General features: G+C 37.5%; 1 protein-coding gene across 1 annotated transcript; it reads right to left on the bottom strand.

Moving 5' to 3' along the window:
* Positions 1-3,564: 3,564 nt before the first annotated feature.
* LOC149818949 (uncharacterized) lies at positions 3,565-13,272 on the bottom strand. Its single transcript, XM_089984770.1, has 10 exons — positions 13,176-13,272; positions 10,928-11,365; positions 10,681-10,817; positions 8,498-8,542; positions 8,359-8,412; positions 7,727-7,831; positions 7,370-7,576; positions 6,994-7,079; positions 5,187-6,346; positions 3,565-4,325 (listed from the first exon to the last, which is right to left on the bottom strand). Exons 2-10 carry the CDS (start codon positions 11,340-11,342, stop codon positions 4,021-4,023), a joined length of 2,514 nt encoding a protein of 837 aa, XP_089840896.1. The 5' UTR covers positions 11,343-11,365; positions 13,176-13,272; the 3' UTR covers positions 3,565-4,020.
* Positions 13,273-13,755: the final 483 nt, after the last annotated feature.

The raw sequence follows: 13,755 nt of genomic DNA, 5'->3' as shown, positions 1-13,755 counted from the left end.
GTGTGTGTGTGATAATTTAATGAATGATTGAATAGAAAATGATTGCAAACATCTTAGAAACATATATGTACAAAATAACAATTGACCAAAGTACCTATCCAGGAGCACTGAACCTTCTTCCTAGCTTCGATCTCTTCTTCAGAGCTTGCAATTTCTTCTCTGCATCCTCCCCTTGCTTAGGTGCCTCTACCCATCTATCATATATATTCTCTATGGTCCTCTCTCCAGTTTCATCTATCTGGTCATTGATATTAATAACAACATCAAAGTGAGCGCATGAGTCAAACTTCTTGTTCGTTGAGTCTCCCTCCACCTCCCCCTCCTTAGATGCTTTTAGGATTTGAGACATGATTGTGGCAATAAACTCTTTATCCTTTTTTGCATATTGCGTTGTAGCTTTGCGCCAGACAGAAATTATTAATTGCAATTTGACCAACATTTCAAGTATTTTTTGCTCCTTTATGTGTGACTGATAATTGAGCCTGCACTTTTTATGGTAAATATCAGCTCTATCCATGTCTTAAGCTTCTTGTGTATATCATAGTACACAGAATGACTCACTATGTAGTTTTTCTTCTTTGGCCATTCTTTTTGTACTCCAATACTAGCCAACGAAGTGGGTATGGGCCCCTCAGACTTCTCAGTCATCATATTATATCAAACTCTACAAGCTCTACTTGTAATAGAAACCAAGTAACTCATAAAACATTTCCTGTAATAGATAGGCCTTAAGTTTCAAAAAGATATCTTGCAACATATATAAAATTACTATATTTAACATTAAAGTATACACAACACTAAGATTCATAAAATTTATTCATCAATAAGCAATACCACTGCATACAAAACAACTTAAAGAAAATTAAGCATTCCAGAAAAGCTAACTAAAAAACATGTTTAAACACATATCAAACAATGTTTAATTTTATCAGATAAGAAAAAAAAATTACAATGTCTCTAAGCATTAGAAGATCAAAGTGCTCATGACCATCACCAAGGTGTGGTTAACTCGTTGTCTCACTATAGAAGCAAGCGCCTTAAACAATTAAATAAAGTAATTAAACCAAATAGTTGAACCACTATTTAATTATGTCAATAAAACCCAATGTTTAAGAAGGTAAACTAATACTTGATAGTTTTTTACATTTTTCAATGTATTGGTTGTAGGCATATTTTTTTTATGAAGGATAAAGAGAGGTAAAAGAGAGATGATGCAACAATATAGAAAAATGGTAAAATATGTAGGCTCAATGTTCTCGATATTTTATAAACATTGAGGAAAAAGGTTATCAAAAAATTTATCAAAAATACTTGCTTTAAGAATGTGCTTACCGAAAAAACTCATTGAAAATACTGTGCTTACCAAAAAACTCGTCGTTAAGAATGTGCTTACTAGAAAATTTGTCGTTGATGAATATGAAAAACTCGACGATGAAGTGTCATTGATGAATCGTCGAAAATAATTGCCAAAAAAGTCACCAATTTTTTTTAACAAAAGATTAAGAAAGTTGAAGACCACAAAGAAACCCTAGAATATGCGAAAATAGCCATGCAGTGCGGACAATCACTTTTTATACCGCCGAAGAGTCATATTTATTCTAGTAGTAAAACTATAAACATGAAAGAACATCACATATTTAGATATGTGGTATTTATGTAGTTAATAATATATTTACATCTCTCCAGATAATTAGATATGTTATCTTCTTATAAAATATGCAATTTTATTACATTATTTGTGAAGTTACGATTAATGAAGGTTCACATAAGTTATATTGTGGTACTTCGTAAGACCACAAAAAATAATTTGCGAATATACATTCAAGTGAGGATTACAAAATAAAGATGGTTTGCACTGTCTCCAATGACTTTAGTATAAAATATATAATTTTACTAAGGTATTTGTAAAGTTACGATCAAAAGGTTTGCATAAGTTATATTTGCATGCTTTGTGAAAACCACAAAAAAATAAATGCAAATATATATTTAAGTGATAGTTAAAGAAAAGAGAAATAAGGTTCGCATGATTTCCTATGACTTTGGTATAAAATATATGATTTTATTAAGGTATTTATGATTTTATAATTAACAAAGAAAACTGCATAAATAACATAATTTTGTGTTTTTTTATGACCGCAAAAAAATATTTGTGAATATACATTTAAGTAAAGTTTTGCCTCAGACAGAACAATATATCACCTTGTGCAAAGAATAAAAAAGTCCTAAAAAGTTTCCTATTTGCGGTTTTAGACAGCAGGCTGATTTTGAAATTTTTATGGCATTTGGGGAAACACGTCATTTTTTTTGTTTAAAAAATGGGAATTCAATTACCAAAGACAAAATGCTAACCCACCAACTGTTGCCTGTTGCATCTATTATTGCGAAGCTTCTGTTGCCTGTTGCATCTATTATTGTGAAGCATGGGGGGTCATATAAATAAGTGTTGAACGATTTCTACCAACGGGAGCTCAGCGTGGTTGGTAGGAGCTGTCAGTGCACGTCTCCTTATGGTGGGACATTGCAGGTTCAAATCCCAGTGGTACGGGTGGGGTTCTGCCTAACCCCAGCTTGCTTTTCAAAATAAAGTGTTGAATGCTTTTATTGCTTCTTATTTGCCTCCTAAACACTTCACACTTTATGCATTATTACTATCATAGTTTAACAGTCGGTCCATATGACCAGGTCTAGATAATTCATGTTTATATTAAATTTTCATGATAAAACAGATGAATAAAGACAAAATATATGCAATTAAATACATTATATTATACTTTACTTTAAAACATGCAACTAAAAAATATTAGTTAATTTTTTTATGATAACTAAGGTGAATAAAGACACAATGCAATCTCATTAACACATTATAATTTATTTTTAAGTTAAAAGATGCAACCATAAAACCTAAAGCTGCTGAGGAAAAAAAATACAAAATATTATCTCTTCTTGTTTATACATGCATCTAATGAGGAAAAAAAAAGGAAAGTTAATTTAACTAACCCGTATCTGACCCATTTTCATCCCTACCTACCGTCATCCAATGTATGAAACAAAGAATAAATTTACAAGAAATATTAGTTAATTTTTTTATGATAACTAAGGTGAATAAAGACACAATGCAATCTCATTAACACATTATAATTTATTTTTAAGTTAAAAGATGCAACCATAAAACCTAAAGCTGCTGAGGAAAAAAAATACAAAATATTATCTCTTCTTGTTTATACATGCATCTAATGAGGAAAAAAAAAAGGAAAGTTAATTTAACTAACCCGTATCTGACCCATTTTCATCCCTACCTACCGTCATCCAATGTATGAAACAAAGAATAAATTTACAAGAAATTTGTCTGATATCTTGTTTACACGTAACTGCACGAAAAGGGTATGTTTGAAAATCAACACAAAGATGTTTGTAGGCGACACTTCAAAAAATGCAGTAGGAAAATGCTGTGGTGTTTGTAAGGATTCTCCAAGTAACATACGATCATTATAAAGTCATCAACATAATTTGATGAACCCAAATAGGATTCATCTCCAATGTCAACTCATCAGATAGAGGAAATGAAGAATCCAATAAATTTGCCAAATATCATAAACCATGTCTTTCAAAGACTAATTCATGACACATGAAATTGTCAGCAATTGCTGACTCCCAACTCTCTTAATGAGCTGGGCCTCATGCATTTCCCAACACCCACAGAGCTACCACAAAAATAGAGACTGAACACAAAACAAACCCTTTAGCTGTAAAGAAAGAAAAAAGCGGGAGAAAATTAAAGATCCTAAAGAAAGACTAACGTCATTAAACGCTTAGAAACCCAGATATTACAATTGCAAAAAATTTAACCCTAATGGAAAAGAATAAACGTAACATAAAGCAATCACTTTACCCCACTCAAATGCTGCAAAAAGGGAGCTAGTTGCAGGAGAGGAAGAAGCACCAATGGATACAGAAGTGTTTCTTCAAAATTGGAAACCTCAGATTACAATGGAAGGTAGGAGGAGAGGCAAGAACTGGTCGCTACTGGGCATGAGTTTTCTGCTTAGGAATATACTTCAGCCAGCTGGACATAACATGGCTTGAACGGGATCTGGGTTTTGATGCACCATTTGAACCATTGTGCTGCTCCACACCAGCCAACTGGTTTTCAGTGCTGGCAAGAATAATCCTCCCATCATGGTTGAAACCTCTCTGCAATTCCTCAGAATCAATGAATGGTGTTGGTTCTGCGGAGGTAACCTGAGGATGCCCTGATGTAAGGAACAGCACCAAGTCGGAGGATGTCACCGCCGTCAGATGATCACCAGAAATTGCCTCCTTCCACCCTGCATAAGGGAATTTATTTATTATATCCTTGTTATAAACTATCTGAAAGGCCCAAAGATTCTCATTGATTTTCAAAATTTTCAAAATATATATATATGAATTTTGAACCAACTATGCAACTATAATTGATATGAACACACAAGGGCTAGTCGACTTGTTGCACCAGCTACTTCCATCAAGTATGTTACAATTGGATAGATCCAATTTGAAACTGGCTTAGGAAACAGGACAAATGTATATAGGAAATCAGTTTAATTATGTAGTACAGAATAGATACCAATCTGAACTGCTGGAATTAAACAAACTGGCCAACACAGCCAATCAATAGCTATTGCAGTTATGATCCAAAGAGTTGTCTCAAGATTTGATCCATCAGTGCTCATATCCATGCACCATGTAGTTCATGTAAGAGACACCTTTAGATTGAAACTTATCACAACACATGAATACCATAGCACAAAGAAGGAGCCACACCTTATAAGAGTGCAATCTGCTGTCTACTTAGCTCCATCCCTCATTCCAGTAAGTTTTTGTGGCACAAAACCCCCATGGCTTTGCATCACATTGTAGCCCGTGTAACTGTCCATGTGGACATAGATGGAGAAGTTCCTAGTGAGTGCTACTTCTTTCTCCTTGGCTCCACCCCTAATTCTTGCAAGATTTTGCAATACAAAACCACCATGGCTTTGCATCACTATTGCAGTTCACGTGTAACTACGTAGACGGACATGTCCACAGGTATCTGTGTACTCGTGCACATACAATCATTAATTTTCCTTGAAAAATATGGCATTCAAGGCATCTACAGATTGAGATGCCACACTAATGATTCCCAAATAACGTTGGAACAGGGTTCTTACTCTGGTTGAGAAAAATCTCAGCAGCACAGCTGGAGAATAATGTCAGACCAATCTTTTTTACAGAATCTGCCTCCATTGCTTTGTCTGAATAACTTTTGCATGTATCAGATTCATTTGCTTCAGTCTCAGACTGAATATAACAGCTTTCAGTTGCTGTAGACCTGCCTGCTATGTTATCTACAGCACTATCATGGCATGCCTCCCTTCTGTCACAGGACAAATCATTACTTTGATCAACTGCAGAACCTCCTTCATTCCTGCAGCCCCCAACCATACCAACTGGCCTCCAAAGCTTCACTTTGGATTGGTTGGCACAAATCTGACCAGAATCTGGCCTACTCCTTTTCTCCAAGACAGAATTCCTCTTCACGGCTTGTTGGTCAGCAGTTTGATGTGCAATCAAGTGATTGGTACCGGTAGCTTCTTGATGTCTTTCAACAGCTATACTGGTATCAACATCATCCTGCCTAACACCATTACTTTCAGAAATGGCTACAGATATAGAGCCAATCAAAACCTCAGAGTTCTTGCATTGCTCCGAATGTTTATGCACCTCTATATGTCCTTTATTATCCAAATCCTCTCTCTCCTCTTCCACATTTGACTTCTTGGTCCAAATCTTATGACCATTTCTTTGTGAAGTAACCGTTTGATCCTTGAAGCCACCATATTTCTGATTGTTAGCTGTTTTTGAAATAGTCACTGGACCAGAAATAAACTCATTCTGCAAACATCGTGATTGTCTCATAGCTTGGTGATGAGCCATGTTTGATTGACGCTTTTCAAAAACATATGGCGTCATGTGTTCTGTGTTATAAGAATCATCAGGATCAACACTTATTGGGCCATCCAAGTGATTTGTGCCGATATCCCCCGAACCTGTAAGGCATCCATCATTTGCTCCGTTATTCTCACCATCTGCATTGGTTGATAGGACAGTTTCTGGTGGATAAACAGAATCACTACAAGGCTCCAGGTGTTCATGGTAAACTGCACTAGGAACTGCTAGGGATGGTGTTTCTGCTAGAGGAGATGAATCATTATGTGGATTCAGCACAATATCCTTAACACTTTCTGTGTCCTCATCGGTTTGCTCTCTTACTTTCTGCTCTTTCTGCCTCAATTTCTTCAGCCTTCTCTTCTCCAAGATGCCAGCTTGCCTATGCAATGTAAAACGATACAATATCATGACACATTAAAAACCACTTTACCAACAGATACAAGAAGACCAACAGACAGGTCCAAATATCTACTAATAGGCTGCATGCAAGTACTTTTTTATTTTTACACAATGGGGCAGCAAAATTTTGCAGTACATGCATGTGTAACAGGACATCATTGCCAAACAAGATTAGATAGCTAAACAAGGTATCCTTGAATAAAATCTATCCCTGCTAACTGTAGTTGATGGATCAGGGAACATGCTTAGACAACGAGCTGCTCTAAGATCAATTCTTATCCAACAGCCTAATTTATTGATAATAAATCAAGGTTTAAGGCATTCAAGTTGAACGATGTTGAGAGTTCGTTCATCGAGGTGTGCATCCTTTGCCGCAATGCCAAAGCCACGAGGAAAGTACCCCTGGTGTGCAGGGGCAAATACTCATGAAGTTCTGCATTGCAAACACCGCGGTCAACATGATACCTCTCGGGCCATAACAGGACGTCCAAACCAAAGTAGTGGTTCCCTCCGTTATCAAAACACACACACACACACACACACACACACACACACACACACACACACACACACACACACACACACGTGCATACCAGTTTGTGCGAGCACACAACACAGACACCATACCTTTTCTGAGCAGCTTCTTCTTCTTCAACAAGAAGCTTCTGACATCTTAGAGCTTCAGCATCTTTGTCAGCCACCCATGCTACAACCTGCATGAACCTCATGCTCGTAAAAAATAGTTAATGATAGACTCGACAAGTTTAGTTCTGTGGCTAGATGAACATATCAGATCTGAAGCACAGAACCAAAATATCTCAATTGCATTGAATTGTGTCGCCATATGGAGGATTCAGAAAAATGTTATTTGGAACTGAGCACAAACAAGCGTGCAGGTTATGACCACTGGTAACATAATACAACATAACATGACATGAAATAGCAAGCAATGTCATTTGTACAGACAACTTTTAAGACTCGCAATAAAGACGTTTATGCTTACCAGCTTTTGTTCTACAAGGAAACTGGTGCATGCAACAATGTTCCTTGTCTCCAAGCCAATCTTTGCTGCTTCTCCATCAAACACATACCTTTGCATTGAAACTGCTGTACCAGCACATAAGAAAGTCCTTTCACTGGCATCATCAAGTATGGCAAACAACTCCGAAGAAGAAATGGGTAACCTAGAAGGCCTAGCTTGAATGATTTCCTGTATAAGAAGAACTATAGATAAGATCCTTATTGAATATTCACTAAGTTCCATTCAGGGAGTAGAAAGAGCATTCAGGAAAAAAACAAGGAAACTGAAGAAAAGAAAGATGCTGAAAAAGAAGAAAAGCGAAAAGAAATGCAGCTTTACCAGAAGCGCAGCACCAGCTTTAATGTAGGATTGTGGCAGAGAAGTAAAACCAGGTTTTCGAATAAACGCCGCCAATGACTTTATGATTGATGACTCAGGGACTTCCTGCATGATACCAAATATGCCACGCAACTACACATCAATTCGTGATAGATGCTGAAGAGCAAGAAGTGACTATTAAATTAGTTGCCACTAAGAAAATAAGAACAAAGTCAAATTTGGATTTTCATGTGTTCAATAAAGCAATGCAATATTCTCTCACGAAATTGATCTACCTGCATGTCTATATGGCCTTCTCACAATTCTAACTTTAGAATAATCCAAAACAACCAAGAACCAAAGAGAGAATGTATAATATTTCACTGGAGAGTAAATGAAAAAAAAAGTAACGACAAGAACAGAGACAAAAGCAACCAAGAAAAAGTCAGAACATTGTGCAAGCACGTGTTCACATGTTTTGTCAATCTGCCTTCCAATAAAGGAAAAAGAACATAAAAGAAATTAAGAATAAACCATGCAGTTTATTCTGAGGGGAAACAAAAGGACAGCAAGCGAGCACAAGCTGGCAACTAAAAAGAAAGTACTTCATTTGGCAAACGTTTGACAATGTAACAGGAAACAAATGCCATCACCTGTAGTGCGACATTTTTTAATGAGATCACTACTGTTGCCTCTTCCAAAGATAGCTGAAAATAAATATAGCAACAAATTAACCACAAGATATAAATCATCCAATATGTAATCTCATAAACGAAATTTACAAACAGATACCTTATCCCAGAATGCACCCAAGTAGTCTCTGTTCTTTGATGAGTCCTACAACAAGTAAGACAGGAATCAGAAAGCTATATCAAACAAGATATCAAAAATGACAAAAAGCATCACTGTACCATTTTCATATTGCAAATAACTGCCTTGTTTTGGAAAGGGCCAAAACACAAGCTGTATTTCCATAAAATACAACACCATAAACTTCAATAAAAGACTAAAACAGTGCCAACAAAAAATGTTATATGGCCTACATGTGTCAAGAAGTAGAAACGATCCATTTAACCATGTTGATAAGATACAACTTTAGATCAACCATGATGCAACAGGAAAACTGTAGCATGTAGCTAATCAGGCAAAAACATTTTTAGAATGTTAATTGATCCAATAATTATTTTATCATAATATCTTTCTGGCAAAGTTGAAGTCTAGTATCAATTCAGATGAACATTTTAAAACACAAGATGAGTTTAAAGGTAAAATATTTAATTTCCTTTTCGGATACTTGTATCTCAATAAAAGACACACAATTGATAACCATAGACCTATGTCACAGGGATTCGGCCAACCAGGTGCCGCGTCGACGCGACGCAGGTGCGGCACCCGGTGCGGTCAACCCGACCCTGGGTGCGGTCAATGCACCTAGGGTCATTTTGGTCCATTTTTTTGATTAAATTTTTTTTTCTGCCTGATGAAATGGGCTGCGGAGGGGAGGATTAAGGAATTTTTTTTTTGCCCTAATCCTCCCTTCGTCTCCTCTCCGACTCCCTCTGCTCTCCGCCACCGCCGCCGATCGCTCCAGGTATGCCCCCGACTCCCTCTGCTCACCTCCTCTCCTCTCCGTCTTTCCTCTCTCCCTCTTAGAATGTTAGGGGCTCTGTGCGCACGGCTTGTGCTTTTTTGGGTCTCTGTGTTTGCTTTCCCTTTGCCGCAGCGGAATCATGTCCCTACTCGGTGCTAACGGCTCAACTGCAAGGTTCCTTGTGCATCTTGCCAGAGGGCTTGGACATGCGGTTTGGCAGGCCACACTGCAGCGTTCTGTCGTTGTTGGTTCCCTTGCCGCTATGTGGGCTTTCGGATGTTCGGTATGTGTTGGCTCAGGTGGGGAGTCAAAACAGCTCACCTTCCTACACTGATATTTTCAATGTCGGAATCGACGGATGACGTTTCGCAGTTGCGCAACCTTCGGGCCAGTGCTGCGTTGACGTCATCACAAGAAGAGTCCAGTGGTACAGTCATGTCAATTTTGAGGGTTTTGAGTGGGGGATTCACTAGCTTGTGTTTTTAGAAGATTTTTTAACCAAGTTTCAGGTGATTTGGAGAAGTATTGGATTTTTGGTGATTTTTCCAAGGTTTGCTGGATTGTAGAAACATCCTTGACAAGATTCAAGAAATCTGTTGAATCTGATCAATTTTCAATGTTTTTAGTTGGGAGAATAGCATCATTCAAGTCGTTTTTGATATAGAAGTGTGAGAAAATTGTTTGCGTAAACAGATTTGACACTTTGGGTGAGCTTTAATGTGTTTTTGAGAGGGTTCTTGCAGGCGGTAGCCTCGTTTCAAGCTATATTGGGCACGACCCTCTTTGTGTTGAGTTTGGGCAGTGTGCTTATTGATTTCATGTTTTAATGCTATTCTTTCGGCTAAGTCAATGTTTTTTAGTTGGTTTACCATCCATTTTTTAGTGTTGACTGGTTGTGTGTGATGTTATTCTCTATTTCATTTATACTTTGTTGGGGCTTTTACCTGATACAGCATATTGTTGCTTGTTTTTGTTGTAGTTGTGCAGCACTTTGTTGGGGCTTTTACCTGATTTAATTGTGGTGATAGTTTTTTTTATGATGAATAATAGAATTGTAGATTGTTAATTGGATTTATTGCATGCATGATGAATTGATTTGATGATATTGTAATAATTGTTTTTTATTTCATTAGTGTTAATGTTGTTAACTGATAAAACTTAAAAATTATATATATATATATATATATATATATATATATATATTTTGCCGCACCCCCGCACCCAAGGTTTTTGAAAGTGCCGCACCCCCGCACCCGCACCCGCACCCGCACCCATGTGACATAGCCATAGACACAGCCTTGTCAAAGATAACCAGTATTTTATTGATTGGAAGAAAATAAAAGGACCAGTTTTATAAAATGTCCACCAAAAGACAGAGACTTACCTTATCAACGTTCAAGGAACGACGATGTAGACGAATGTGCCTTCTATAGTTGATTGGTGAACAGAACTCACGTGAACACTTATCACACTTTTGCATCTGCACTTTTGAAGGTAATGACAAGGGCCATCCAGGAAAATCTGACACAAAGCACACATAGTCAACACCTGTTCAACCCCTTTGCTACAACATGAAGCAAAGCCTATCTAAAACTACCAACCAAGATACCTGATATATGACAGTGACATACATTTTTCACTCTCACCATTTGCCTTTGCAGAAGCCAAGGCAACAATCTCAGGAATCTTGTGATGATGAATGTGTTCAGAAGGAAGTTTTGTCCCTTTCACAGAAGATTCTGTTCCCATTCTATGATTGCTGTCCTTGAACCCATTAATTTCAGATGAGAACAAGTTGATGCCATTAGAGTGTTCCTGTATGTGGTCCTTCCCATTAACCCCATTCACAGCCTTTGGACCCTTAGGGAGTTTGTTTGGTGCTTGCTGATCTAAAGCATGTAGTAACTGGATCCATTGAACATGATTTTCACCAGCCCTTGAAAATGATATAAATGGTTCCTTCCCTATTGTTTGCCTGATAATGTTGTCAACAGGATCCTGTCCTTCCTTCTCAGGTTTGCAAACCTTATGCTCAGGCTTCGTCATGTCTGGAGAGTAACTTGTTCTTTCTAATGGCATCAGCAACATAACATGACACTATTTCAGCACATTTATCAAATTGTCCAGCATCAAATGAACAGAGTTGGTACCAAAGAGCAATTATATCTAGTTCCTTACTTTATTATTTTCTACATTTTATTAGGGGGAAGTTTTGAAATTTTCCGTATTTTCAATTTGCTTCTGTTTTATCAGTGTTTAGACATGTAGTTTTCAGCCTTGGAAATCTTTTAGAGAATGGACTAAAATAAGGTTTAACATGCTTGTGCCCTTCAACTTTGTTCATTAGTTATGTGAATAGGGCATCCATTTCCATGGCCAGAGATCAAATTCTAAGCTACAAATGGGGGTATTGTGGGGCTGGTTCATGAAGTATGCCTATGAAAACAATTAGAACAATTATGATCCCGTTTACCACAAAACTAGCATATGATGCCTTGTGGTCTCATAAGTGATCTGAGCAGAACGTCAAGACCGCATCCTTCAAAAAAAGATTTCCACTTTATTTCTTCTGTTGATCTTGTAAAATATGTTAGATGAGGTGGCAGCAACCATCACTTCATGTTGGGATTGATTATCATCCCCAACATTTCGATGTGGGTTCTCCAATGCTGAATGCTACAACATTGGCATTTAAGTCAACGTCACATAATCGTTCATAAATTTTCGAAATTGACTAAAATTTTGTTCAGAAAAGGGTGGAAACAAAAGAAGTGGGCACCAAATGTATTGGGAGCGAGAATCAAGTGGTTGATATTTTTATAGAAAGATTGTCAAAAGCACCAAAACATATTTTGAAAGACAAGCTGTACATGTTCAAACATGACTTATAACTAGGAGTATTAGAATAGGTAATGTTACTATAATTTGTTGTTTGTAGCATTTTTTTCATATCTTGTCAGTTGAAAAAACCTCCAATCCCTTCGAACTGCATTTTGTAGTCATCCACCATCTATGAATGCCTTCCCTATCAGAAAAAGGCCTTTTACTGAGAAGGAAAGGTCTCGTCACGGCTCAAAATAGGCCAAGCTCAATAGACTAAACAATTCATTATATTATAAACAGGCAGAAGTAGTTTATGAAAAAGAAAAGCATTGCGGGAAAACTTGACTAATGACATAAACAACACAAGTAAAGACGCTTTCTCTTTGTTTTGATCCTTTCAGCAGAAGCTTGATATCCAGCTATGCACAAGCACATCTCTACTTCTATTCAAAATCCCCAATCATGAAAACACCTAGCGAAAGTCCAAGCAGACAATCTACCTCTACGTTCTATTCAAAATGAAATCACCTAGCGAGCAAACAATACATCTCTACGTTCTATTTAAAAAACCTAATCATGAAACACACATTGACATTATCATCTCATTCGCCTCAAGGATGAAGCAAATGAATACACAAAACGCGACAATCTGCATCGATCAGTCCTCCATTAACGATCCAATTTTGGACAGAATAGAACGAAAGGTTTCACCAAATATAAAATCAATGAATTCATATCGTGGAATTATTGGGTCGGGGTGGACGGACATTCAAACCAATTCAGAGGAGAAAAGAAGAAAAAAATAGCAGAAATTAATGAAAATAAAGAACTAAAGGAACACAGACGGAAGGAACATGAAGCCAAGTTCAAAAAGCACAACAACCTTGGAAATTCCCCAAGCATGAGAAAATTAGAGGAAATCCCGACGATCACAGATCGCAAACGTCAAGTTTGGTTCTTGGAAAAAGAAGCAGAAAGTAAGTTTTCCGATGATCCTCTTCGAAGCAGCAACGGAAAGGAAAGCAAAAGGGAGGAATCGTGAGTGAGGTGACGTACCGGAGAAGCCTCGGGGCGCGGGAGATGCCGTCGGAATCCAGGATCGGAGGAAGAGATCGTCTCGCCGGACGAGAGGGAGAAGCCGGGAATTGCGCGGTCCGGTAGAGGAAGAGAGAGTGAGCGAAGGGGAGCGGGATTTTATAACGAGGTTTTAAGGGGGCGGGTGTGCAAAAGAATCCGATACGGGGCTGATGATGACAGACCCGAGCCTAATATAAATGCAAGCGGTAGATCCGGATCCGACGGTATTCGATAGGTTTGAGTTCGGACCCGAAATAAATACAGAAATACCGGATCCGGCGAAAATGACTGAAAACAAGCTTTTCCAATATTAAAGAAAAACAAACAGTTATATTCAATCCGAATCTAGAAATAGATTTGATGCAAAATCCTCTTCCAAATCTGATTTGATACAGAAAAATAATATTCATACATATAGTTTTATTTTAAGGATCCGTGTCCAAAATTATGTTAAATTTGGACTGAATTTCGATAAAAAAAGACCCATTTCAAAACTCATATTAATGAGAGAGAGAGAGAGTCAGAGGGGAGGGTGTTGCGTGTTCTCCCCCTAAGACGC

Source organism: Nuphar pumila, chromosome 13, assembly GCF_984573655.1.
Source record: "Nuphar pumila chromosome 13, dmNupPumi1.hap1.1, whole genome shotgun sequence".
NCBI classification, from domain to species: domain Eukaryota; kingdom Viridiplantae; phylum Streptophyta; class Magnoliopsida; order Nymphaeales; family Nymphaeaceae; genus Nuphar; species Nuphar pumila.
The sequence above is the reverse complement of the archived record's forward strand: the minus strand, read 5'-3'. Positions and strand labels throughout refer to the sequence as shown.

What these genes read in the sequence shown, in the direction of transcription:
- LOC149818949 (XM_089984770.1), bottom strand. Translation starts at nt 11,342, where the DNA reads ATGACGAAGCCTGAGCATAAGGTTTGCAAACCTGAGAAGGAAGGACAG. An exon ending in AAATGGTGAGAGTGAAAAAT is followed by an intron (nt 10,818 to 10,927) that starts GTATGTCACTGT and finishes GCTTTGTGTCAG; the next exon opens with ATTTTCCTGGATGGCCCTTG. An exon ending in TGGGTGCATTCTGGGATAAG is followed by an intron (nt 8,413 to 8,497) that starts GTATCTGTTTGT and finishes ATTTATTTTCAG; the next exon opens with CTATCTTTGGAAGAGGCAAC.